The 25,482-nt window shown below is 56.0% G+C and overlaps 4 protein-coding genes across 10 annotated transcripts; 1 reads left to right on the top strand and 3 right to left on the bottom strand.

The window, feature by feature from the left end:
- Positions 1-102: 102 nt before the first annotated feature.
- Positions 103-5,248, top strand: SHARPIN (SHANK associated RH domain interactor). Of its 4 annotated transcripts, none has more exons than XM_054497803.2 (9): positions 103-303; positions 624-798; positions 3,807-3,947; positions 4,032-4,173; positions 4,258-4,366; positions 4,446-4,599; positions 4,671-4,795; positions 4,882-5,010; positions 5,097-5,116. In XM_054497803.2, exons 1-8 carry the CDS (start codon positions 103-105, stop codon positions 4,996-4,998), a joined length of 1,164 nt encoding a protein of 387 aa, XP_054353778.1. In that variant the 3' UTR covers positions 4,999-5,010; positions 5,097-5,116. The 4 variants fall into 4 exon arrangements, with proteins under 4 accessions (XP_054353778.1, XP_054353779.1, XP_054353777.1 ...); XM_054497804.2 differs by having other exon boundaries at positions 4,677-4,795; positions 4,882-5,019; positions 5,097-5,108; XM_054497802.2 differs by having other exon boundaries at positions 4,882-5,019; positions 5,097-5,108.
- Positions 5,249-6,223: 975 nt separating this feature from the next.
- LOC129042180 (cytochrome c1, heme protein, mitochondrial) lies at positions 6,224-8,845 on the bottom strand. 4 transcript variants are annotated; one of them, XM_054497805.2, is made up of 7 exons: positions 8,665-8,845; positions 7,864-8,060; positions 7,643-7,769; positions 7,399-7,556; positions 7,149-7,309; positions 6,758-6,858; positions 6,360-6,657 (listed from the first exon to the last, which is right to left on the bottom strand). In XM_054497805.2, the coding sequence occupies exons 1-7, from the start codon at positions 8,791-8,793 to the stop codon at positions 6,553-6,555; spliced, it is 978 nt and encodes a 325-aa protein (XP_054353780.1). In that variant the 5' UTR covers positions 8,794-8,845; the 3' UTR covers positions 6,360-6,552. The 4 variants fall into 4 exon arrangements, with proteins under 4 accessions (XP_063525364.1, XP_063525365.1, XP_054353780.1 ...); XM_054497806.1 differs by lacking the exon at positions 8,665-8,845 and adding an exon at positions 8,220-8,613 and having other exon boundaries at positions 7,864-8,082; XM_063669294.1 differs by having other exon boundaries at positions 6,224-6,858; positions 8,665-8,836.
- An 8,628-nt stretch (positions 8,846-17,473) lies between these two features.
- GPAA1 (glycosylphosphatidylinositol anchor attachment 1) lies at positions 17,474-21,326 on the bottom strand. Its single transcript, XM_054499066.2, has 12 exons — positions 20,867-21,326; positions 20,365-20,544; positions 20,168-20,279; positions 19,810-19,957; positions 19,631-19,732; positions 19,341-19,537; positions 19,062-19,258; positions 18,795-18,948; positions 18,532-18,627; positions 18,191-18,381; positions 17,927-18,097; positions 17,474-17,808 (listed from the first exon to the last, which is right to left on the bottom strand). Exons 1-12 carry the CDS (start codon positions 20,938-20,940, stop codon positions 17,565-17,567), a joined length of 1,866 nt encoding a protein of 621 aa, XP_054355041.2. The 5' UTR covers positions 20,941-21,326; the 3' UTR covers positions 17,474-17,564.
- Positions 21,327-23,000: 1,674 nt separating this feature from the next.
- On the bottom strand, positions 23,001-25,256 carry EXOSC4 (exosome component 4). Its single transcript, XM_054499072.2, has 3 exons — positions 24,748-25,256; positions 23,500-23,706; positions 23,001-23,407 (listed from the first exon to the last, which is right to left on the bottom strand). Exons 1-3 carry the CDS (start codon positions 24,916-24,918, stop codon positions 23,048-23,050), a joined length of 738 nt encoding a protein of 245 aa, XP_054355047.2. The 5' UTR covers positions 24,919-25,256; the 3' UTR covers positions 23,001-23,047.
- Positions 25,257-25,482: the final 226 nt, after the last annotated feature.

The following is a 25,482-nucleotide window of genomic DNA, read 5'->3' as shown; positions in this document are numbered from 1 at the left end:
GGAACCCCAGGCTCGCGGCCGGGGTTTCCGACCGGCGGAGGCGCTCAGCGGCCCGATCCCACGGAAGCGCGCTCGGAGGGCTGGGACCCGGCCGGACCGGAGATGGCGCCGCCAGCGGGCGGGGCGGCGGCGGCGGCCTCGGATTTGGGGTCGGCCGCAGTGCTCTTGGCTGTGCACGCCGCGGTGAGGCCGCTGGGCGCCGGGCCAGACGCCGAGGCACAGCTGCGGAAGCTGCAGCTGAGCGCGGACCCTGAGCGGCCTGGGCGCTTCCGGCTGGAGCTGCTGGGCGCGGGACCTGGGGCGGTGAGTGGGGGCGGAGGGCGCGCGGTCAGTCCTCTTGGCCCGGGCAGGGCACGGAGCCCAAAGCCAGGCCCCTCCGCTTGCCACCTGGGTGCCCTTAAGCAGTTATGTTTCTTTGCTTCTGTTTTCTCGTCCGTGAAATGGGGGTGATGCTGGGACCTACTTGGACCTACTTTACAGTAGGACTATTGTGAGGATTTGATGATAGGCGTACAGGGCTTAGGACCGTGTAAATGGCTTATAAATGTTACCTTGTATTTCTTTGTTCATCGTGCGATGTAGGGCGGGGGGACGCCCTGAGCCTGGACTCTCCCTCTTCTCAGGTTAATTTGGAGTGGCCCCTGGAGTCAGTCTCCTACACCATCCGAGGCCCCACCCAGCACGAGCTACAGCCTCCACCAGGAGGGCCTGGAACCCTCAGCCTGCACTTCCTCAACCCTCAGGAAGCTCAGCGGTGGGCAGTCCTAGTCCGAGGTGCTACCGTGGAAGGACAGAATGGTCAGTGCCCTGTAATGGATACAATTACAATTTGGAATAGCCTTGGCCCCCCAGTCCTGGTTGGGGAAGTTGGATCCACCTTCCCCACTGCTGGATGTCTGGGAAGGCTTCCAGGAGGGAGTAGGTGGAGCCTGGAGTAGCTTGGAGTACTTGGAGTGGCTCCTGGAGTCAGTCTCCTACACCATCTGAGGCCCTAGCCAGCACAAGTTGCAGCCTACACCAGGAAGCCCTGGAACCTCAGCCCGCACTTCCTTAACCCTCAGGAAGCATGAGAGGCAAGCATGAAGAGGCAGAGCAGGCAGGGTCAGGACCTGTGTGAGAAGACATCATCCCAAGAGCAGCAGGAGAGTGACAGGAGTGGGAGAGTGACAGACTCAGATACCTGCTGCTTAAGGCTGAGAGTTCTGCAGTGGCAAGGGTTGGTGCAGATAGGGTTGGGGAGAAGGGTGTTTCCAGAGATGCTTAGAAGATGGAATTAGTGGCCGGGCGGGGTGGCTCACGCCTGTAATCCCAGCACTTTGGGAGGCCGAGGTGGGTGATCACCTGATGTCAGGAGTTCGAGACCAGCCTGGTCAACATGGTGAAATCCTGTCTCTACTAAAAATACAAAAATTAGCCAGGCGTGGTGGCATGTGCCTGTAGTCCCAGCTACTTGGGGAGGCTGAGGCAGGAGAATCACTTGAACCTGGAGGCAGAGGTTGCAGTGAGCTGAGATCGTGCCACTGCACTCCAGCCTGGGCGACAGAGCAAGACTCCATCTCACCAAAAAAAAAAAAAAAAAAAAAAAAAGATGGAATTAGCTGAGTTTCATGGCTGCTTGGGAGGTTTTTTGCAGACAAAGACTCCCTCTGTCACCCAGACTGGAGTGCAGTAGTGTGATCCTAACTCACTGGAGCCTTGAACTCCTGGTCTAAGGTGATCCTCCTGCTTCAGCCTAAGTAGCTGTTATGGGCATGAGCCACTGCCCCTGGCTCACATGGCTGCTTAAGTGGAAGAGTTAGCAGTTGAGACTGAGAAACATGAAGGACTAGGTAGTATGGGGCTCCCAGATAGAGGGCAGCCCACAAACGAGATAAGCAGAGCTGCCAGAGGGGTAGGAAGACTGCCAGACAGTGATGTAAGAGAGGCTCAAGCAACTCAGTGTTTATAAAAGGAGCTAGGCTCTCTTTAGTCATTCACCAAGCATATGTATTCAGCAGCTGCCCTGTCCCAGGTACTCCTTTGGCATGAACAAAACCTCTAATCCCCATTCTATTGGAGCTTGCATTTTTAGAGGGGAGGAGGCAGACATATAAAGTAAGTACAGGGCTGGGCAACATACAAAGAATTTAAAAATTAGCTGAGTGGGCCGGGCACGGTGGCTCACACCTGTAATAACAGCACTTTGGGAGGCCGATGCGGGTGGATCATGAGGTCAGGAGATCGAGACCATCCTGGCTAACATGGTGAAACCCCGACTCTACTAAAAATACAAAAAAAAAAAAAAAAAAATTAGCTGGGTGTGGTGGTGGGGACCTATAGTCCCAGCTACTCGGGAGGCTGAGGCAGGGGAATGGCGTTGAACCCAGGAGGTGGAGCTTGCAGTGAGCTCAGATCGCACCACTGCACTCCAGCCTGGGCAACAGAGCGAGACTCCGTCTCACAAAAAAAAAAAAAAAAAAAAAAAAATTAGCTGAGTGTAGTGGTGTCTGCCTGTAATCCCAGCTATTCGAAAGGTTGAGATGGGAGGATCACTTGAGCCCAGGGATTCTAGGCTGCAGTGAGCTGTGATCGTGCCACTGCACTCCAGCCTGGGTGACAGAGCGAGATCCTGTCTCCAAAAAAAAAAAAAACAAAAATAATAAAAATACTGTAGAGTTTTTAAAAAAAGAAAGTCTGTTAGATGGTGTGGGAATGAGAACGGTGGAGCTGGGAGGATTGCTGTTTAAAATGGTGGCAGGGGCCAGGTGCAGTGGCTCACACCTGTAATCCCAGCACTTTGGGAAGCCGAGGTAGGCAGATCACCTGAGGTCGGGAGTTCAAGACCAGTCTGACCAACATGGAGAAATCCCGTCTCTACTAAAAATACAAAATTAGCCAGGCGTGGTGCATGCCTGTAATCCCAGCTACTCAGGAGGCTGAGGCAGGAGAATCGCCTGAACCCAGGAGGCGGAGGTTGCAGTGAGCCAAGATCACACCACTGCACTCCAGCCTGGGCAACGAGTGAAACTCTGTCTCAAAAAAAAAAAAAAAAAAAAAAAAAAAAAACGGTGGCAGGGAAGGCCTCATTAAGGCGACACTGGAGTGAAATTTGAAGGTCATGGCATGAAACATGTGTCCAAGGAAGCAGCAAACAAAAAACCCGAGGTGAGCATGTGCAAGTGATCCTTGAGGTTCAGTGGGGGCCGGGGCCAGGAACAGCGCTGGGTGTGCGGAAGGCCCTGCTTATCCTAGTAGGGAGATGGTATGAATACAGTAGGCCTGAGGTCATCACAGGAGCTGTGTTAGCACTGGGTGGGGACCCCCCCATTGCAGTGGGCTGGGCCTCACGGGGGGTAAGAATGTGAGTCAGCAGGGTGCCCAGCTCTGAAGACGCCCAGGGCAGTGGCTTGTCTGGAGTGCTGGCAGCCCAAGTGTGGGTCAGGGAGCCCAGAGAGGGGAGGTCTCCAAGGGCTCCAAGAGGCCACCTGACTGCAGGGCCACTGAGGGCCTGCTTTGGTTCTGCCGTGAGGCATCCCTGGCTGGCAGAAAGGGCCAAGAGAGGTGGCCTAGCCAGGCACAAAAGGGTTTGAAAGGGCTCTAATTCCCAAAGATGAACTAAGTGCAGCTCCAGCACTAACAGAAGTCTGGCAGGGGCCTCTGAGGGGCTTGCCAGAGCCAAGGCTGGGAGAAGGTGTGGCTTGAAGTGTGGCCTGAGGCAGGGCCCTGGCATGGGCTGAGGTGAGGGAGAAGGCAAAGGTCCTGGAAAACCAAGGGCCTAGAGGCCTGGACAGATGCCACAGCACAGCACACCCATATCTTACCTCTAGGCAGGAACAGCAACTCACCACCAGCCCTGGGCCCAGAAGCATGCCCTGTCTCCCTGCCCAGTCCCCCGGAAGCCCCCACACTCAAGGCCCCTCAACCTGAGGCAGATCTTCCTAGGAGCCCTGGAAACTTGATGGAGAGAGGTACAGGTGGGGGGAGGGGGTTGGGGGGTTGGGGGATAGCAGACAGTCCCCAGTGGTGACAGCTGTCCTTTCCTTGCCCTGCAGAAGAGCTGGCAGGGAGCCTGGCCCGGGCTATTGCAGGTGGAGACGAGAAGGGGGCAGCCCAAGCGGCAGCCGTCTTGGCCCAGCATCGTGTGGCCCTCAGTGTTCAGCTTCAGGAGGCCTGCTTCCCACCTGGCCCCATCAGGTGAGGCCTGGGGCGGCTTCTTCACCTTGTCCTCGTAACCCTCCCAGGTCCCCCATCCATCCCTCAACCCACATTCTGGCACAGGCTGCAGGTCACACTTGAAGACGCTGCCTCTGCCGCATCTACCGCGTCCTCTGCACATGTTGCCCTGCAGGTCCACCCCCACTGCACCGTTGCAGCTCTCCAGGAGCAGGTGGGCACAGGGTCTAGGGAGCCCTGCCAGGAGCAGAGGAGCCTAGGTGACATCACCTGCCCTGATGCTCTGGCTACAGGTGTTCTCAGAGCTCGGTTTCCCGCCAGCCGTGCAACGCTGGGTCATCGGACGGTGCCTGTGTGTGCCTGAGCGCAGCCTTGCCTCCTATGGGGTTCGGCAGGATGGGGACCCTGCTTTCCTCTACTTGCTGTCGGCTCCTCGAGACGCCCCAGGTCAGTCCTCAGTGGGGGTGGGGTGTGGGAGGTGGGGTGCAGCCCCACAGTCCTGAGCTCCACCCCCTCAGCCACAGGACCTAGCCCTCAGCGCCCCCAGAAGATGGACGGGGAACTTGGACGCTTGTTTCCCCCATCATTGGGGCTACCCCCAGGCCCCCAGCCAGCTGCCTCCAGCCTGCCCAGTCCTCTCCAGGTGGGCACGGGACTGGGCAGGGAGGGCCAGGACAGCCATGGGCATTGGAAAGAGCAGGGAAGCAACAACTGTCTCTCTTCCCCCAGCCCAGCTGGCCCTGTCCTTCCTGCACCTTCATCAATGCCCCAAGCCGCCCTGGCTGTGAGATGTGTAGCACCCAGAGGCCCTGCACTTGGGACCCCCTTGCTGCAGCTTCCACCTAGCAGCCACCAGAGGTACCAGAGGTACCAGAGGTGGCACAGGCAGGGGAGGTAGCGGGCAGGGCAGAATCTACAGGAATGACCCAGCTCCTCCCCAACAGGTTACAAGGGGAGAGTGGCCCTTCCCTCACAGGTCCGACATCTCCAGGCCCCCGCCGAACTCCGGGGACCTCTACTGACTGCTTGCTGGGACAGTCACCAGGGTTAGGGGGAAGGGCCACAAAATGAAACCATTAAAGACACTTAAGAGCCAGCAAGTGTCCCTTTCATGGTATCTCTGCAGACCTGCCCCAACCTAGCCAGCGATACAGGGAGACAGGCCCTCATCAGCAGGCGGGGCTTCCCAGCCAGACCCCAGTGGTACTGAAGAGTGGACCCGGACCCTGAGCCTCAGTGGTCAGGAAAGCATGGCATGGGGATCTCTTCCCAGACCCCAGAGGCCTACAGAGCCCCCCACCCAGCTGCTCACCACTGGGCTGAGGCTGCTGGGGTGTGCCACATACTGAGCTGCAGCCCTCACCACTGACCTTGTCTCCTACTGTCCACCCCGGTCCCCCAGGCCTGCGCCTCTCCTGCCTGCAGGCCTATTGGCACCACCTTTCTCCCATTCAGCTCTTGCCTTCCTTGGACTATGGCTACTGCTCCCCTCAGCTCTTGCAGCTAGGACACCAGCAATGAAAATGGGTGTTTTCCTTCCCTCCCTAGGGACGAGGGAAGCTCAGGAGCTGAGTCCTGCACCAGGTCACTGGGCCAGTGCTGGGTCATGCCACTGTGACCCTCCTAGATAGCATCCACTGTCTCCCTCCCTCAGCAGCGTGCTCCTGTGGGAACCCAGCCACTGCTAGCTTCTGGCCAGGACCCACCACCCAGCTGCCCTGTGGACTGCTAGGAGGGGCCACTCCATGACACACATCCTGCCTGTCTGCTTGACTCCTTCACCTGGCTGGGAGCCATCCCCTTCCTCTCAGCCCAGCCCAGCAATAGTCCCTGCCCTAGACCAGGCCTTTCCCCTGTTCAAATGCAGCCGAGGTTCCCTGCTGCCATCAGAATGGGGGCCAAGTGGTTCAACACCTTAACACTTGGCTGTTCATTCCAACAGGTCCCTGGGCCACATCCTGCCTGGCCAGGCCCTTTTCAGCTCTGTGCTCAGACACACCCCACCCCAGCAAATGCTGCGACTTGCTCTAACATGCAGTTCTCCACTTTCTGTCCCCCACCCACTGTCTGGACTCCCAGCTACCAGTTAGTGCAGGGCTTGGCTGGCCACACTGCAGGGGTCATCGTGGGAGCCTTGTGAAGGCAAGGGTCTTGGTATCTGAGTCCCTTGCAAACCTGTGCTCCTTCCATATAATAACTCAAATATGTACATTGAGAAACTTAATTTATTCCCATGATGGGGGCTGAAGGAGGGCCCAGAGCTAGAGTCTGGTCTCCTGCCCACTTGCCTCTTTTTCCAGATGAAGAGGGGCTTAGCCAGCTGACGCCTGAACAGGCCTGGGATGGCTCTTGGGCTTGAGGGCCTGTTCTGGCAGGATGGCAAGCAGACACTGGACAGGGTCACTTGGGTGGCCGATATGCCAGCTTCCGACTCTTCAGGACTGACCACTTGTGCCGCTTTATGGTGTAGACCAGGGGCACCAGCAGAGCCATCATCATCAACATCTGCAGACAAGGAAGGCTCAGAGAAGGGAGTGGGGAGGAGCCCTGCCCAGATCCCAGCCCTTCTCTGATATCCACTATGGCCTTCTCCCAACCCTTTTACCTTGAGCCCCATGCGTTTTCGATGGTCGTGCTCTGGCTCAGATGCCCAGCGCAGGAAGGTGCACACATCCTTGGCTATCTGGGACATGGTAGCTGGGGTGCCTGGCCAAGGACAAGCAGTGAGGGCTATTCTCAGGCTCATGTCCAACCTGGGATCATGCACCCCCTCTGTGGAGCAGACACTGCCCCCTACCCAACACATCAAAGGGACAGTACCCTCCACTGGACATACACAAGACTGAAGGAGCCCAAAAGCCTCCTGAGACATCCACAGAAGACGCCCCAGACAAGAAGTGGGCAGGACCTCCTGGACCCAGGAACACAGGGAAAACATCCCTGGGGGTAGTGGAGAAGTATTCCACATGCCCACTGCCAGACCGGAGGCCTCTTACCATCGTCAAACTCTAAGACATCTGTGTAGATGGGAGGGGCCATGGCAATGGCCTGGCCAGGAAAGTAGGGGTTGAAGTAGAGACCTTCCCGCAGTGACACCCCGGTGGGTGGCTCGCAGTAGCCCGTGAGCAGGGAGAAGATGTAGTCCTCACCACCATGCCTAGGACCAGATCCACAGCTCCTTAGTTCCAAGCACAAGTCAGCCCTTCCCCCATCTCGCCAGCACCACCCCATGGGCAGCCCGTGTACCTAGCTCGCACGATATAGCTGAGGTCAGGGGGCAATGCTCCGTTGTTGGCAGCTCGAGCAGCCTCACTGTTGGGGTATGGTTTTGGGAAATAGTCGAACAGCTTCCCTGGCCGCATGAACATCTCCCCATTTTCATTGGGGCCGTCTTGAACCTCCACCTGCCACCGAGAGCCTCATCACAACCCTGCCATCTCAACAGTGGGAGCCCTGAGCCCTGGGTCCCAGGCATCCCCAGACCCCACACCTCCGCAGCCAGCTCCTTAGCTTCATCCTCCGTGTAGCACACGCCCACCAGGTGGCGGTAAGCCACGAAGTCCATGCTGTGGCAGGAGGCGCACACCTGCTTATATACCTGGAAACCCCTCCGGATGCTGGAGGGAGGGAAAGGGTTAGGAACGCTGAAGATTCCACCTCACCAGCTCCACCCAGAACCTCCCGCTGCCAGCCAGCTAGCCAGCTGCACACCTGGTGTGGTCCAAGGAAGAGAGGAGGCCACGGTGAGACCACGGATAGCTGGGGGGGTGCAGCTCCAGGTCATTGGCACTCACAGCCGAATGCAGAGCCACGGCCAGCCCCGCACCCCCTGCCGCCAGCATGCCCAGCGCTGACAGCATCACCTTCCGGCCTCGGGAAAGGCCAGACTTCGACGACAAGGCCACTGCCTGCAAGATCTCCGCTCAGCGCCTGCCAGGACACCACCCAGCCCTACCTGGGGATCTGACTCTCTGCGCCCACCTCTCCACCCAGCAATGGCCTCCTCCTGCAGGGCACCAGACGCACACCCTGTCCCATTACCCACCCCATCCCTCTCCGCCGCTGACCCCTAGACCGTGATTCGCTCTCAGGAGAGGGTGTTCCTGGATCCTGAGCCGGGGATCAGACCGAAGTGACCAAGGGTGCTGGGACAGGCCAAGGTCACAAGCAGCTGGCCGAGGTCAGGCTGGGGTCACTTCAGGACGCGGGCCCAGTTTGGACAGCCAGCCGCAAGAGCCGTCCTGGGCGCGCCATTCGGCAAAGCCCCAGCCCCGCCACGGCAGCTAGCCCGTCCCGCCGACCCCCACGCTGGGGACGGGCGCCCTGCCGTTCGGAGAGGTGGGCGCCCAGCCGTGATCCCACACGCTCAAGGTCGGCAGGCAGCTGGGACCGGGGGCGCTGGGTGGCCGGTACCGCTTCCGCGCTGCCCCGGCCCGCGCCCGCAGCCTCCCCGCCGTGACCTTCACGGAGATGCGGGGCCACGCGGAGGCCGGGGCCCGGCCCAGCGCTCACCTGAGGTGTCCGTAGCGGGAGCTGCCCGGGCCGCGCGCTGCACAGCAGACCCCGGGCACGCGCGCCCGGGAGCCCCGCGCCCCGCGGGCCCAACACTACCCCGCGAAGCGAAGCCGCAGCTGCCGCCATCTTGGCCTCCTCCGCGCGGCCGCCACTCCCGTCGGCCCCTGGGGCGCCACGAGAGTCAAAATCTCGCGACAGCCGGGTGTGGGGGCGGGGCCTGTCGGGTGGGCGGGGACGAAGCGCGCCGGCCCGGGTCGCGTCAGTCAGGGACCGGGGCACCGCCTGCCTCCCCGCGCTCTTTGGGTTGTCGTGGAAACTGGCGGTGGGGCGGGGCCCCGTCGCGTCTCTCTGTTGCCGTGACAGCGCCCCGCCCCGCCCGGCGTTTCCCACGCCGCCTCTGAGACCCCGACGTTCCTTTTCTCCACCTTCCCAGGCTGCGCGATGGCCGGGTGGAGGCTACCCCTGCAGGTTGAGGACCTCTAGAGAAAGGGCGGCTTGGAGGGCAGCCAGGCAGAAGGCGCGGGAAGGGGTCTCGGCCGCAGGCAGCGCCTGACAGCGGGAGGCTGGGTCCCCGGGCTGAGCACCCTGTTCTCCTTCATTCCCTTGACTCATGGCCCGACGCGTGATGCGCGCCTTGGGTCCTAGCGCTTTGGGAAGCTGAGGCGGGAGGATCGCTTGAGCCCTGGAGGTGGAGACTGCAGTGAGCCGAGATCGCCACTGCACTCCAGCCTGGGCAATATCCAGCGAGACCTCGTCTCAAAAAAGTAAGTAAATATGATCTTGTTATGTGAGAATATTTTTATTGTAAAATATTTAAAAAGTAAGCAAAGGCCGGGCGCGGTGGCTCACGCCTGTAATCCCAGCATTTTGAGAAGGTTGGGCGGGCAGATCACGAGGTCAAGACATGGAGACCATCCTGGTCAACATGGTGAAACCTTGTCTCTACTGAAAATACAAAAATTAGCCAGGCGTGCTGGCGCGCGCCTGTAGTCCCAACTACTCTGGGAGGCTGAGGCAGGAGAATCGCTTGAACCCGGGAGGCGGAGGTTGCAGTGAGTAGAGATCGCGCCACTGCACTCCAGCCTGGATGACAGAGGGAAGACTCCGTCTCAAGAAAAAAAAAAAGCAAATAAAATTTAAAAACTAGGTCAGGTGCAGTGGCTCATGCCTGTAATCCTAGCACTTTGGGAGGCCGTGGTGGGCAGATCACCTGAGGTCGTGAGTTTGAGACCAGCCTGACCAACATGGAGAAACCCTGTGTTATATGTAAAATGTTTATTTAGAAACAGAACGCTTGTTCCCTGGTACCATAAGGAAAGAGCATTCACACAAAAAGTTCTCTCAGCAAGGCAATTTTACTTTCTGCAGAAAGGGTGCTCCTCACGGATGGAAAAATGGTGAGAGCACACCTGAATAAAGGAGAGAAGCTATTTGTATCCCTTATGCAGCTTGTCCCTGCTACTGTGTCCTGTCTCCATTGGCTAGAGCCAGACCGCACAATCTAAACTAAAACTCGACTGGCTAATAATTTAAAACTTTTCTAAATAGATAAAGGCAAGGGAGAACAGAGGAAAAGAGGAAGTTGCTTATGCCAGATAGGGAAGGGGCATAGGCTGCGAGCTGGAACGTGCCTGTGAGCATGTCCAGCACAAATATTTTGGTTAAGGTACAAGGACATAGAATGTACTACCTGCCTGAGAGCACGTTTAACAGCTACATAGGATAGAGCTTAAAGAATTATTAGCAAAACCAAACACCGCATGTTCTCACTCATAGGTGGGAATTGAACAATGAGAACACTTGGACACGGGAAGGGGAACATCACACACCGGGGCCTGTTGTGGGGTGGGGGAGGGGGAGGGATAGCATTAGGAGAAATACCTAATGTAAATGATGAGTTAATGGGTGCAGCACACCAACATGGCACATGTATACATATGTAACAAACCTGCACATTGTGCACATGTACCCTAGAACTTAAAGTATAATAAAAAACAAAAGAAAAAAAAGAATTATTAGCACAAAGCAAGGAGGCTTGAAGGAAGTTAGTCTGTAAAAGAAACTATTATTTCTAACACTTATGATTTATTCTTTAACAAGGGAAACTTTGAAGAGGAAACTTTTTACTTTCTACACACCATCTCTACTAAAAATACAAAATTAGCCAGGTGTGGTGGTGCATGCTTGTAATCCCAGCTACTCCAGAGGCTGAGGCAGGAGAAGCGCTTGAACCCAGGAGGCGGAGTTTGCGGTGAGCAGAGATCACGCCACTGCACTCCAGCCTGGCAACAAGAACGAAACTCTATCTCAAGAAAAAATAAAATAAAAATCCAAAACTAGTTGTCAGTGAAAATGGAGAAAGACCCCTAAAAAAATGTACCCACCCCTCGCCCAATAAGAGCAAGAAAAACATAGCAAAAATGATCACAATCAACTTTTACAGAGCTATGGAAATTAATCAAAGGCTTTCATCATCCTAGGGGCTGTTATTCAATTAAACAGGTGACTATCAGTAAGAACAGTGGCCTTTGTGGGTTGTAGCTTTCCCTGGTTCAACCCTGCCCTCCAGCTCAGTGGTAATCTTGGAAATAAGAACCTACATTCCTAGTTACTGTGGGAGCAGAATGTCCTCATTCGCACAGAACCTCCGTTATTGAACGTGTCTGATGGCTGCCTGGAAGACTCCTACCACATCAACTCAGGGCTTGCCCAGTGCCAGCTGCCTGAGGTGATGGATAACAGTTGCCACAAACAATAGACTAAACAAAAAGCTAAAAACGAAGAGCAAGGGAATGAGATGTCCACAGGGGCTTTGAAAAGCCCAAAACATTTTTGGGAATACAGGTCATATACACATGGAGGACTATGGATATACTTAGGAGAGACCTGAAAAAACCCTAAACTCTCACCTCTGGCTGACCTTGAGGCTCTATACAAAGGGAAGTCTGAGGAAGAGAAATTTAAAAAAAGAAAGAAATATGAACTGGGCCTCAGAGACCTGTGGGACACTATTAAGCACACCAACATATGCATAGTTTCAGTCCCAGGAGTAGACTAGACACAGAAAGGAGTAAGAATACTTAAAAAAGAAGAATAATAATAATGGCCAAGGCTGGGTGCAGTAGCTCACACCTGTAATCCTAGCACTTTGGGAGGCCGAGGCAGGCAGATCACCTGAGGTCGAGAGTTCAAAACCAGTCTGACCAACATGAAGAAACCTCGACTCTACTAAAAATACAAAATTAGCCAGGTGTTGTGGCGCACGCCTATAATCCCAGCACTTTGGGAGGCCGAAGTGGGCAGATCACATGAGGTCGAGAGTTCGAAACCAGACTGACCAACTTGGAGAAACCCCATCTCTACTAAAAGTACAAAATTAGCCAGGCATGGTGGTGCATACCTGTAATCCCAGCTACTTGGGAGGCTGAGGCAGGAGAATTGCTTGAACCTGGAGGTGGAGGTTGCAGCGAGCCAAGTTTGCACCATTGCACTCCAGCCTGGGCAACGAGAGCAAAACTCTGTCTCCAAAAAAAAAAAAAAAAAAAAAAAAAGGCCAAAAACGTGCCAAATTTCATGAAAAACATGAATCTGCACATCTAGTTTTTTTGTTCAACAAACACTAAGTAGAATAAACTAAAGGAGACACATAACAAATTGTTGAAAGACAAAGAATCTTGAAAGCAGCAAGAGAGAAGTGACTCATCATATAAAAATAATTCTTGGCCGGGCGCGGTGGCTCACTCCTGTAATCTTAGCAGTTTGGGAGGCCGAGCCAGGCAGATCACCTGAGGTCAGGAGTTCGAGACCAGACTGGCCAATATGGCAAAACCATATCTCTACTAAAAATACAAAAAAAATTAGCCGGGCCTGGTGGCATGCACCTGTAATTCCAGCTACTCCGGAGGCTGAGGCAGGAGAATCGCTTGAACCCGGGAGACGGAGGTTGCAGTGAGCCAAGATTGTACCATTGCACTCCAGCCTGGGCAACAAGAGCGAAACTCCTTCTCAGAAAAATAATAATAATAATAATAATAATAATAATAATAATAAATGCAAAAAGAAAGAAAGGAAAAAAAGAATTCTCAACAAAATTAACAAAAGATTTCTCCTCTCAAACCATGGAGGCTTGCTGGGTGAAGTGGCTAACGCCAGTAATCCCAGCATGTCAGGAGGCCAAGGCAGGCGGATCACCTGAGGTCAGGAGTTCGAGAACAGTCTGGCTAACATGGTGAAACAGTTGGAAGACTTATATCGCCCAATTTCAAAACTTGATTAGGTTTATAGTAAGTTTTAGTACTGACAGAAGGATAGGCATATAGATCAATGGAATAGAATTGAGAGTCCACAAATAAAGTCTATGACTATACATCTATGGTCATTTGATTTTTTTTTTTTACAAGGGTACTGAGACCAATGGAGAAAGAAGAATCTCTCCAACAAATGGTTCTGGGACAATTGGATATTCAAAGCTGCAATGAGCTGTGATCATGCCACTGCACTCCAGCCTAGGCAACAGAGTTGAGACCTTATCTCAAAACAAACAAAACAGCTGGGCACGGTGGCTCATGCCTGTAATCCCGGCACTTTGGGAGGTCGAGGTGGGTGGATCACCTGAGGTCGGGAGTTTGAGACCAGACTGACCAACATGGAGAAACCCCATCTCTACTAAAAATACAAAATTAGCTGGGCGTGGTGGTGCATGCCTTTAATCCCAGCTATTCGGGAGGCTGAGGCAGGAAAATCGCTTGAACCTGGGAGGCAGAGGTTGCAGTGAGCCATGATCGAGCCATTACACTACAGCCTGGGCAACAACAGCGAAACTCAGTCTCAAAAAAAAAAAACACAAAAACCCAAAAAACAAAAACAAAAAGCCAACAATGATTTGCAAAACAAATGTCAATGAATGAAGTTGGCTCCTTTACCTCACACCATTTACAAGAACTGAAAAATAACCAAAGATCTAAGTTTAAGACCTAAAACCAGAAAATTCTCAGAATAAAACATAGGCAGGCCAGGCGTGGTGGCTCACGCCTGTAATCCCAGCACTTTGGGAGGCTGAGGTGGGTGGATCACTAGGTCAGGAGTTCAAGACCAGCCTGGCCAACATGTGAAACCCTGTCTCTACTAAAAATACAAAAATTAGCTGGGCGTGGTGGTGCGCACCTGTAATCCCAGCTACTCAGGAGGCTGAAGCAGAAGAATCACCTGAACCCAGCAGGTGGAGGTTGCAGTGAGCCGAGATCGTGCCACTGCACTCCAGCCTGGGCAACAAGAGTAAAACTCTGTCTCAAAAAAAAAAAAAAAAAAAAAAAAAAATATATATATATATATATATATACACCAATTGCCAATAATATATTTATATATATATATATATATATATACACCAATTGCCAATAATATGAAAAGATGCTTTAGTTTCATTAATCATTAGGTAAATGCAAATCAAAACAGAAATGCAATGCCACTTCACACCCACTAGGATGGCTGTAATCTACAAGATGGACACTAGCAGGGCTGGGTGTGGTGGCTCACACCTGTAATCCCAGCACTTTGGGAAGCTGAGGCAGGTGGATCACCTGAGGTCAGGAGTTTGAGACCAGCCTGACCAACATGGAGAAACCCCATCTCTACTAAAAATACAAAATTAGCCGGGAGTGGTGGTGCATGCCTGGAATCCCAGCTACTCAGGAGACTGAGGCAGGAGAATCGCTTGAACCTGCGAGGCAGAGGTTGCAGTGAGCCGAGATCATGCCACTGCAGTCCAGCCTGGGTGACAAGAGCGAAACTCCAACTCAAAAAAAAAAGAAGATGGACACTATCAAGTGTTGGTAAGAACGTGGACATTGGAAGAAGCCAAAATATTTGTAAAAATATAAAATAATTAGTGGGGCGTGGTGGTGCACGCCTGTAATCCCAGCTACTCGGGAGGTTGTAGAAAGTAAAAAGTTTCCTCTTCAAAGTTTCCCTTCTTGTTAAAAAATAAATTGTAAGTGTTTCTTTTAAAGACTAACTTCCTTCAAGCCTCCTTGCTTTGTGCTAATAACTCTTTGTTAAGCCCTATCTATGGAGCTGTTAGATATAAAGGAATAAGGACATTCTATGTCCTTGAACTTTAACCAAAATACTTGTGTTAAACATGCTCACAGGCACGTAGTACATTCTATGTCCTTGTATTTTAACCAAGATATTTGTGCTGGACATGCTCACAGGCATGTCCCAGCTTGCAGCCTATGCCCCTTGCTTATTTGGGAATATTATTACTTTTCTAAGTCCTTTAGTAAGCAACTTCCTCTTTTCCTATGTTCTCCATTGCTTTTACCTATTTAAAAAAAGTTTTTAAGCTGTTAGCCCATCGGGTTCAGGTCTGGCTCCAGCCAACGGAGACAGGACACAGTAGCAGGGACAAGCTGCGTTGAGAGATAAAAATTGCTTCCCTCCTTTATTCAGGTATGCTCTCGCCATCATTCCATCTGCAAGGAGCACCCTTTCTGCAGAAAGTAAAATTGACTTGCTGAGAGAACTTTTTGTCTGAATGCTGATCTTTCCTTGTGTTACCAGGAAACAAACATTCCGCTTCTAAATAAACATTTTACATATAACAGAGGCTGAGCCCAGAGAATCACTTGAACTCGGGAGATGGAGGTTGCAGTGAGCCGAGATCTCGCCATAGCACCCAGCCTGGGCGACAGTGAGACTCTGTCAAAAAAAAAAAAAAAAATCCGGGAGGGGTAAACGTGGAGCCTGAGCCCATGTCATTACTGAAAATCAGAACAGAAATCCTACCTCCCTAACAAAGCAACCTTGCCATTCCCACGGTCCCCTTTCAACACTTGTATAGGCAGGGAGAATTCTGCACAAACTACTCAGAACACAAGCAAGGCATCCTTTAGCTTTTCCCCCCACCGTATGTATTTTCATGATTTGTGCTTTAAGTGACTGCCAAAGTCCTGTTAAAAAAACAATTGAGGCTGCCAGGTGTGGTGGCTCTCATGCCTGTAATCCCAGTACTTTGGGAGGCCTAGGTGGGTGGATCATCTGAGGTCAGGAGTTTGAGACCAGCCTGGACAACATGGTGAAACCCTGTCTCTACTGAAAATACAAAATTAGCCAGGCATGGTGGTGCACACCTGTAATCCCACTACTTGGGAGGCTGAGGCAGGAGAACTGCTTGAACCAGGGAGGTGGAGGTTGTAGTGAGCCGAGATTGCATCACTGCACTCCAGCCTGGGCAACAGTGCAAGACTCCATCTCAAAAACAGAACAGTTGAGGTCAAAGCCCAGCTAAAATGCCTGGAGGGTGATTTTGTATCAGATGTCATCTTACAAAGAGAACAGGAGACCAAGACAGAGATTTCTTCTTGGAAAATAGGAGACTGACAGATGAGTCTCCCTTGCTGATTTAGCAGGGGAGGCCCCTGTGATGCCCACCTAGGAGGTGTTCCTAGGGGTACTGAGAGGCAGCGGAAACCAGCCAGGCTAGGGTGGGGACTGCAGGCATCCACCCAACCTCAGAGGAAGTATTCACTGGAGAAAGTGACTAGAGGCTCCAACCTCTGGGACAAGGGGGCTGAAGACAGGCAAGTTAATTATGAGGCTACCAGTCACAGTGGGGTTCCTGATACCCCCTCATCCCCACTGAGCCTCAAACAATGCTGGACACAGAGAATGTAAGCCCACCCAGCAGACATGTGTTTCCTCTGCAAAAACTCTGGAAATCACCTAGGTGCTCACCCTGGGAGCCCTCTGCCCATCCCCCAACTGTGGAGCCCCATCAATAGACTAACCCCCAACACCAGGGGTCTCATGAAAAGGGGAGCCTCCCGCAGGAAGACATGCCCCAGTGAAGAGGCAGTGGCCTAGAGAGTAGGGCACAGGGAGGGCACCCTCCTCGGGACCTCCCAGACAACAGGCCATTTGGGGACACTGTACTGAAAGGACCCTGGCCCTCAGTTGATTCTAAGGTGCTGTGGCTTCTCCAGGCAGCACAGCTCTGATTCCTGAGGCCTGTGCATGGTTGTGTGTGGCTGCGGCACCTTTGCTTTCCTGTGACCAGAGGACTCTCTAGCCGCAGCACCAAGGTCTCTGACATGGCCCTGGCATCACCTAAAGGCCACAGGTTTTTCCTTTCTTTTGGAACAGATGGTGGTCTTCCCAGTTCCTTTCAGAGTCCTGGTACAACAGCCTGCTTCTCTCCTTGCTGGCCCGTCAGTGCCCTCTCCCGTGGGGCTCTTGTCCCCGTGCCCCGCCTGCTCCTGGGTGCTGGCTCCACTGTGTTGCCTGCCCAGCCCCTCATGGGCATCTCACCTGGGCTGACTCAACTCTGAGGAAGCCAGACCGGGTGCTCCTCCCTGCTCCATCCCAATCCCACACCAAGGCGCTGGCCTTGCCTGGGCCCCATGCCATGCACCCTGGGCCTCCTCTGCAGGGCTCCAGCTCCAGCCTCTTAGTCCTAGCAGTAAAGATGGTGTCAGGTGGTTTCTGGGTGCCTCAGCTCCTGGCAGGCCCTCCAACCATGGCCATGGTGTATTCGCCTTCCCAGCACTGTTCCTGGCACAGTACCACACAGAAATGCACACAGCCCTCTGAGCCTGCATGGCACCCTCCAGGGCTGAGAGTGCACCTGAGGCTTACCTCCCAGGGCTGATACAGCAGCAGAGCCCTGGTTGGCAGGAATGCTACCCAGTAAGTGGACTACAGCAGCCCTTGCCAGGGAGGAGGTGTGAGGAATGCCAAGCCCTGCAGACAGAGGCTTCTCACCCCCATGCCCTGGGGCCCTACATGGACAGCGGGCCAGGAGCTCAAATAGCTGCTGAAACAGACACTCATTTATTTCCCCAGAAGGAGGCAGAATGGGGTCCTTGGGGAGTCTCTGTCCCAGCCCGGACAGGCAGATCTCACTTCCAGAAGAGCACATTCCAGAAAAGCAGCCAGCAGGGGTAGAGGCCCAGGGACAGCAGTGGGAAGAGCAGGGCACCGTAGGTGTGGTGCTCCAGCACACCCTGGGCCAGCGCTGCCAGGAAGAGCTGCCAGCCCTCGGCCAGTGACAGTGGCGCCTCCTGCAGCTCCCGCCACAGGAACAGGCTGCCAAGGAGCATGGCTGCTGGGCTGGTCAGCACCAGCAGGGCAGCATAGAGGGTCCTGGGTGGAGAAGCAACATCAAGGTAGGCTCCATGGTGGGGGAAAGGGCTATTGAATGAGGGTGTGGTCTGTGATGAGGGCACAGGCATTAGGAGAAGTGGGGCTGATCCATACATACCGGGGCCCATGAGGCTTGGCAAGCGCAGCGGCGGGCACCATGCTGGTGGCCAGCAGGAAGCCCAAGGAGAAGTTGGTGAGGGCGATGCAGCCCAGCTGCAGTGCTAGGTAGATCAGGGCTACCAGCTTCAGTGCCATCCAGCCCCTGTCTGGGGCCTGTGTGCTTACCACCCTGCAAGACAAAGGGCTCAGAGGCCACCCACAAGCTGTCTGCATGTCCGGGAGACCTCTACCCCTGCCTCCCGCAACCAGCCCAGCCTCTCACCGGTGGGTATTGTGGGGCAGGGCCAGGCCAGCTGCATAAATCGCCAGCAGTGTCAGCACCACAGCCTCAGCCTCTGCCACTGGGAAGTGCTGGGTGGCAACGTGTTGGCCCAGCACTGGCAGGACATAGAGGGCCAGTCCCATGGCCTGCGAGATCAGCAGAGGTGCCACGAGCGAGGCCAGCCCCACACCCTGCAGGGCACACAGGCTCTTGGAGATGGGCCCTGGGGCCAGGGGATCCCCAAAGACCACCACCATCCCACCAGCTGAGGCTAAGTTGCAACACTAAACACTAGTCAGACCCTGGAAGCCCATTCCAACAACAGAAGGGGGTGCCATCACCTGTGATGGGGGAAGGGGGACACTGGGGCCAGGGGCCCCCCCGGGCTCCTCAAGGCCCATTCCGGCCTCATGCAGCTGCATCCACAGTTCCAGAGCGTAGCCCAATCAAGGACCCCAACAAGAGGTGTAACGGGATCTGCCCAGAGGGGGACCCAGGGCTCACCCCCGTACCCCACCCCCCATCAGGATGGAAGACTCTCCCCAGCCTAGAGTTGAGGAGACTGGAGGCTGGTCACAAGCAGACGGCAAGGGGCAGAGGATATCTTGAGACCAAGGACCAGGAGCAAGAAGCCGACAGCGGGCATGTAGAGGCCGATGGAGACGAAGCGGGAGAGGCCGGGGAGCAAGTAGAGGAAGAAGGACTGGTGCAGGCGCTCCAGGAGGTGGTTGAGCTTGCGGAACATGCCCTCCAAAGCCCTGTCAGGTGTGGGGCAGGTTCATGGCTGGCCAAAGCCACCAGGCCATCCCCCACTCCGCTCCAGCTAGACCCCATCCTGGGCATGGAAAGCGGGGGACCAGAGACTACTTACTTGCCCACTGCCACCAGGTCATACTTGTACTGGCGGAAGCTATTGATGCCACGCAGGGTTAGGGCCTCCACACGGTAGCGCAGGAAGAGGCCATGGGAGCCGTGGGGGCGGCCAGAGGCCTGCCGCAGAACCATGAGCAGCAGTGTCTGCAGGCCCTGCAGTGGTCCGTCCAATGACGTCCAGTCCTGGGGCTGCAGCTTTAGAGGTGCGGGACAGGATGAGACAGCCCCTCCCACAGACCCTGTACCCTTCAGCCCTCAGGCAGGCAGGCAGCCCCACCTTGCCCTGAAGCGTGCACAACAGGCCCCCTTTCTGGCAGAAGGTCTGGAAGAGATTGAGCAGGTCAAGGTTGGGCAGCTGCCCGTTGAGCCCCTCCACAGCCACATCGAGGCTGGTGACCACATCACTGCTCAGCTCCAGGGCCACAGCCGCCTGAATGGCCCCAGCTCGGCCCTGCAGGGGGGACGACTGCATGCCTGTAGGAGCAAGTGAATGAGTGCTAATGGGGGATCTGGTGAGGACAGTGACCCTGAGAGGGGGACCAGGGCAGGCAAGACAAGAGAACCTACCAGTGACATTGACATCGTGGTAGGCTTCAAGCCAAGCCTCAGTGCCCAGGAGGTCATGTTCTGTTACCAGGAAGATGATATCTTTGGCCCAATAAATCTGCCCTGGAGACGAGAAGCAGGATCAGCAGGGTCTGGGGCACTGACCAAAGCCCTCCATGGCCAGCAGCCCTGAGACTCACCCCGGAAGTGGGCAGCCAGTGCCAGCAGCAGCCCCACAGCCTGGCTGTTGGTAGAGTCAGAGCCACAGGGCACGGTGAGCACAAGTGACTCGGTGCTGGCAGCACGCGGGGCCCGCAGGATGCCGTACACATTGGTGCCTGACACCATCTGTATGCAGTATCGGTGGGGGGAACCTCAGTGTAACTTTCTGGTAGGGGGCTGAAGGCCCCCCCCCCTTTCCTAGCCCTCCAATGCCCACCAGGGATTTCCCTCCCACCGAGCTTCCTGGCCCCATGACACCCCCGCAAGGTGATACCCAGCCCAGACCCCTCCCTCAAGGTGCTTTCTGGGCCCAGGCACACCCCACTCCCCCAATACATAGCGCTCGTGGGTCTCATCTGGGAAGGGCAGTTTCCGGGAGAAACTCTGCGTGTAGACCTCCAGCCCTACTGACCGCATCGTCCGTTCAAGCCAGGCCACTGGCAGAGCCCTGCAGACACGAAGGGAGCCTCTGAGCAGAGCTCCCGGGCCTTAGCCACCACTGCTCGCCCCATACGCCCTGCTCTGCCGCTCACCCCGACTTCTTGCGGTGGGCAGCGAAGTCCCGGGCAAAAACCCGGGCGCGGTCTCCGCCCGCAAACTGCTCCTCCACCATGGTGGAGCCCATGGCGTTCTCCGACATGTAAGTGCGCTGGGTCAGCGGCGGGAAAACCAGCGCCAAGAACCAGGCGATGCCCGCCACGTAGCTCAGCACGCTGTGAGAGAGGACGGAGGGGCACCGGAGCGTCAGCGGGTCCTGAGACGCCGACCCGAGGCCACAACCTCCACACCCGGGGTCGATCGCGGGGGTCTGAGAGACCTAAACCCGGAGTCCTGCATCGGGACGCCGGACCCGAGGGCTAAGCCTGGGCCTGATACCCTCAGTGCTTCCAGAGGGCAGGAGCGGAAGGGCGCGAGCAGCCGGAGGGGCGCCAGCAGCTGGAGCGGCCCCGGCCCTCGATGGGGACCGCGCATGGGGCCGCCGGCAGCGCGAGTCCAGAGCCCTCGGGTCCCCGCCTCCCCGGGCCCCGTCCTCACCACAGCGGCGCGTTGAGGCGCAGCACGAGGCGGGCGAGCGCGCGCCGGCGAACCGGGTCCGACAGGAGGCCCATGGCGGGGCAGGGCGGCGCGGCTACGGACCCTCTCCCACCTCCGGACCCTCTCCCGCCTCCAATCACCGCCGCGGTGCCCGCAGGCTGCTCCTGTCAGACCCGGGGACCCGCGCTCGCCCGCACTTCCGGTCCCAGAGACGCTCGCGCCGGCGCGCATGTCCAGAGCAGAGGGCGCGCGAGCCCAGAGCAGCGGCCGGCTCGAGGGTGGGCGGTGCTGGTGAAGCCGGCAGGACGTGAGCGGGTTTGGGAGTCCGCTAGGCGCTGCCCCCAGGAGAGTCGGGCCCGCAGTGCACCGCCCCGGAGGGAGGCAGGTAGCCCCGCAGCCGGAGGACAGCAGGCCGAGCTGGTCGGGGGCAGCGAGATAGAGCCGGCTGGAAGGCCCGCAGGAGTCAGAGGTCATGAGCCGGGCAGGTGGGTGGAAAGCCGGCGGCGGTCAGAGAATGGATGCCAAGCGAGACTACCAATGACTCAGGACGTCCCAGTGGAGTCACAGCGTGAGCCCAGCACCGAGGTTTTCAGTCAGATGACTGCAGAGAAGATGCTGATGGCACTACTGGCCAAAACGGGCTTCACTGGAACCGGGGTGTGTGCATTATAAAGTGGGGGAGCCTATATTCTCACTGTCCAGGCCAGGAGATCCTTGGAATATTAGGGGAGAAGCAGTCCCAGGGTCCAGACTACAGGGGCTGGTAGTTGGGGGCTCCGGCAGGTCTGTGGGCCAGAGGTGAATGAAGGGAGAGTTTGCTCAAGAGGGTGCACTTTGGGAAGGTAAGGTGGGCGGATCCTTTGAGATCAGCCTGGACAACAAAATGAGACCCAGTCTCTACACACAAAAAATTTCTTTTTAAATTAGCCAGGTGACTGGGGCATGCCTGTAGTCTCAGCTCAGGAGGCTAAAGTGGGAGGATCACTTGAGCCTGGGAGATCCACACTGCAGTGAGCCGTGGTCACACCACTGCACTCCAGCCTGAGCACAGAGCAAGACCATGTCTCAACAAACAAAATAGTGGTGGGCAGAGAGAAGGGTCAAAGCTGAAGACTCCGTGTGAGAACAGGTATTTTTTTTTTTTGAGACAGAGTCTTGCTCTGTCACCCAGGCTGGACTGCAGTGGTGCAATCTTGGCTCACTGCGACCTTCAACTCCTAGTTCAAGTGATTCTCCTGCCCCAGCCTCCCTAGTAGCTGGGATTACAGGTGCCTGCCATCACACTAATTTTTGTATCTTTAGTAGAGATGGGGTTTCACCACGTTGGCCAGGCTGGTCTCAAACTCCTGACCTCAAGTGATCCATGAGAACAGGTAATTTTTGTACTTTTATTTTTTTTAGATGGAATCCTGCTCTGTCACCCAGGCTGGAGTGCAGTGGCACGATCTTGGCTCACTGCAACCTCCGCTTCCCAGGTTCAAGAGATTCTCCTGCCTCAGCCTCTTGAGTAGCTCAGATTACAGGCATGTGCCACCATCCCCAGCTAATTTTGTATTTTTGGTAGAGACAGGGTTTCGCCATGTTGGCCAGGCTGGTCTCAAACTCCTGACCTGAAGCAATCCGCCTGCCTCAGCCTCCTAAAGCTCTGGGATTACAGGCGTGAGCCACCATGCCTGGCTGTTGTACTTTTAGAGCCCAAGATAAGCAGCAGGAAAAGCCCAAGGGGCTCCAAGCCATAGTCCAGAGGCTGTGGGACATGGCCCCCACATCTCTAGGGTGGGTACCCAGAGCCAGCCGAGTTCTTCCTCAGCCCTTTGCTCAGGGCCCCCGACGTGCTGGAATAAGGGTAACAGATTCCTCAGTCTAATGGCCTGGCTCATCTTGCCAGGCCCTGCTTCCTGCTCAGCTGCCTTGAGTCCTTACTGGGACATGATGCTTTTTCCACCCAGGGCCTCCCCCACAGCAACCCCCTAATCCACTGTTCTCTTCAGGGTTTGAATCAGGCTACACAGAGGTAAGTAGTTCATGTGTGGGCGAGGGTCCCTGGTCATCCCCAGGAGCCAGCACCAGACCAAGCTCTGCCAGGCTTCACATGGCCCTGAAGTGCTGTTGGGTGATAACGTACAGTGAGGGGTGTGTGGGCAGAGGAGGGTTTTATTCTGGACATGGGTGGCTGGGTGGTCAGTCCCCCAGCAAGATAGAGGCCTCACGCACATGCTGCCGGACCACTCTGTCCAAGAGGGTGTGCACATCTCGAGCAGCCTGGGCAGCAGCCTCCAACACCCGCTCCAGGTGGTCCTCGTGCAGCCGGGCATCCATCTCAAGCAGCGCAATCTGTCCTGAGGCTGGCAGCAGGGCCAGGGCCAGCTGGGGGCCACCAGCTGCTTCCTCCACATGGCTGAGGTCTGCCAGGGCTGTGCCGTCCACGAAGCCAGCTGAGCACGCACACACAAAGTCTCTCATGGGTATCCCGGCATCCAGCACTGCCAGCGTGGCTGCATTCACACAAGCTGCATAGGTCCCACCATCTGCCTGTAGCACCTGCAGAGACCCCAGGGTGTCAGTCTATCAGACTCCCTCCCCAACCCCATCACACCATTCCCTCCCTGGATTGATGGCTGCAGCTGGCTCACCTGCACATAGATATCAATCTGGGAGCGTGGGTGCAGCTGTGTGAGGATGGCTGCCTCGAAAGTCTGGCGGAGCTGCAGGCCCATCTCACAGGACTTACGGTCCCCATGTCGCCGTCGCTTGCGCTCACCTGTGCTGAAGGTCGCTGAACTATATTGACAGTTCACTAGGGCCCTGTCCGGCAGGGCTCGAGCCCGGGAGCCGCGGATCTGGAAGAGGACAGACACATGAGCCAGGCCCACTCCTTCCAGCTCACACTCCGCTGTCCTCTGTGGGTCTGCCTCTCCCTCCACTTTCAATGCCTCAGCAAGGGGCAACTGCGTTACCTCCAAAACAAAGCCCCCTGTTTTGCACTCTCTGTCTTGCATGTGTTGCCCTCTGGCACCTTTTAATTGGCTTCCTTGTGTCCATCCTTGCCCCATTCCCTGCCAACCCAAGTTTACAAACATCAAGGCTGATTGTCTCACCTACACACTCAAACCCTAATTACCTTACAAAGGTTTCACATTACATATGAAATAAGATCCCAAATCATTTCCCTGGTCTACAAAAACCTAAGTCCTCACCTCCCCGGGAACCCTCAACCTGATTTGGAGTTATCCCCTCTTTCCCCACCAGCAGTCTCTCTGCTCTGCATAAGTGCCTTGCTTGTTTTCACCACCGTGGTCTTCGCCCTCCTGGTTCCCTCCGCCCGGAAAGCAGAGCTCCCACACTCATGCGCTAAGCAAACACCCTTTCAGTACCTTCGCTGGCCAGGCACAGTTACAGCGCTGGAAACACAGCAATGAAACCAGATAGTTTTATGTAAAGTTCCTGTCTTTAGGAAGCTTATGTTCCAGCGAGGAAAGAAAGGGGAAAATGCTTACGCAAAATAGGCATTTGAGATTGTAGGTGCACAAAAGACAAGGGTTTATTGTAGGGCGAGAAGTACCGCGTGGATAAGGCCGTCTGGGAAGGAGTGACGTCGGAGTAGAGCTGAGAGGAGAGGGAGCGAGTCGGGGAGTGCCTGGCACGTTGAAGAGCCGCAAAGAGGAAGGAGGGCGCAAGGACAGAGACCGATGAGAAAGGCAGGACCACCACGCAGCACACTAAGGACTTGCGTTTACTCCGAGTGAGATGCGGTGCTGAGCATCGGCTGTGTAGACTGAGGCGCGCCGGCCGTTGCCCCTCAAGTCCCCGAACCTGTGCTCAGCCCGGCTGCCCCGCGGCTCCCGCGGCCACACGATTCCCCATCCCGCACGCCCACTCGCCTCGTGCGGGCCGTAGACCACCGCCAGCGCCTTGGTGTTGCCCTGCTCGATGTAGGCCGAGCCGTCAGCCTGCGCGAACACGCCCATCCGCGCCTGGATCTTGCGCAGCTCCGCGGCGCGCCGCCCGTCCACCCGGTAGCCCTGGTCCGACAAGAGCTCCAGCCCCGCCATGCTGCCCGGCCGTCAGCTCCGCTCTCTGCCTACTTCTCTGAGCCGCGGGAGAACTACAGCTCCCGGCGGCTCCGACCTTCCCGAATCTACGGTTTCCGGCGGCCGGCCATCACTTCCGGTTCCGGGGAACTACAACTCTCCGCGGCCCCGACCTCCCTGGATCTACGGTTTCCGGCGGTCAGCTGTCACTTCCGGTCCTGGGGAACTGGAGTTCACCGCGGTCCGGACCTCCCCGGATCTACGGTTTCCGGCGGTCCGGCTCCGCTTCTGTCTCCGGGGAACTGCGGCGGCGCCGTCGGGGAAGCAGCGGCTGGGCCCGCAGCCGTTCCCGGAGCTGTGCCACGGGTGCCAGGAGGTGGGCGCCCGCCGAAGGAGGAATTCCCCAGTCACGCCCTCGTGACCAGTGGTGCCTGCATTCAGCCCTTCCCCGCGCCCCAAGCGTGAAAGTGGAAAGAGCAACCCAGTGGGTTGCGACACTGACAGGAGAAGGCATTGAGCGGTCCTAGGAAAGTGACCAGGCTGGTGTCCCAGGATGGTCCACACCTGGCACCTCTCCAGTCCTCT

Source organism: Pongo pygmaeus, chromosome 7, assembly GCF_028885625.2.
Source record: "Pongo pygmaeus isolate AG05252 chromosome 7, NHGRI_mPonPyg2-v2.0_pri, whole genome shotgun sequence".
Lineage (NCBI taxonomy): Eukaryota > Metazoa > Chordata > Mammalia > Primates > Hominidae > Pongo > Pongo pygmaeus.
The sequence above is the reverse complement of the archived record's forward strand: the minus strand, read 5'-3'. Positions and strand labels throughout refer to the sequence as shown.

What these genes read in the sequence shown, in the direction of transcription:
- SHARPIN (XM_063669296.1), top strand. Translation starts at nt 103, where the DNA reads ATGGCGCCGCCAGCGGGCGGGGCGGCGGCGGCGGCCTCGGATTTGGGG. An exon ending in TGGGCGCGGGACCTGGGGCG is followed by an intron (nt 304 to 623) that starts GTGAGTGGGGGC and finishes CCCTCTTCTCAG; the next exon opens with GTTAATTTGGAGTGGCCCCT. An exon ending in GGCTCCTCGAGACGCCCCAG is followed by an intron (nt 4,600 to 4,670) that starts GTCAGTCCTCAG and finishes CCACCCCCTCAG; the next exon opens with CCACAGGACCTAGCCCTCAG.
- LOC129042180 (XM_063669294.1), bottom strand. Translation starts at nt 8,793, where the DNA reads ATGGCGGCAGCTGCGGCTTCGCTTCGCGGGGTAGTGTTGGGCCCGCGG. An exon ending in AGCTATATCGTGCGAGCTAG is followed by an intron (nt 7,310 to 7,398) that starts GTACACGGGCTG and finishes ATCTGGTCCTAG; the next exon opens with GCATGGTGGTGAGGACTACA. An exon ending in TGTCTTAGAGTTTGACGATG is followed by an intron (nt 6,859 to 7,148) that starts GTAAGAGGCCTC and finishes GTCCTTGGCCAG; the next exon opens with GCACCCCAGCTACCATGTCC.
- GPAA1 (XM_054499066.2), bottom strand. Translation starts at nt 20,940, where the DNA reads ATGGGCCTCCTGTCGGACCCGGTTCGCCGGCGCGCGCTCGCCCGCCTC. An exon ending in ATGAGACCCACGAGCGCTAT is followed by an intron (nt 19,958 to 20,167) that starts GTATTGGGGGAG and finishes TACTGCATACAG; the next exon opens with ATGGTGTCAGGCACCAATGT. An exon ending in ACTGGCTGCCCACTTCCGGG is followed by an intron (nt 19,733 to 19,809) that starts GTGAGTCTCAGG and finishes TCTCGTCTCCAG; the next exon opens with GGCAGATTTATTGGGCCAAA.
- EXOSC4 (XM_054499072.2), bottom strand. Translation starts at nt 24,918, where the DNA reads ATGGCGGGGCTGGAGCTCTTGTCGGACCAGGGCTACCGGGTGGACGGG. An exon ending in TGGTCTACGGCCCGCACGAG is followed by an intron (nt 23,707 to 24,747) that starts GCGAGTGGGCGT and finishes GTCCTCTTCCAG; the next exon opens with ATCCGCGGCTCCCGGGCTCG. An exon ending in AGATTGATATCTATGTGCAG is followed by an intron (nt 23,408 to 23,499) that starts GTGAGCCAGCTG and finishes GGGTCTCTGCAG; the next exon opens with GTGCTACAGGCAGATGGTGG.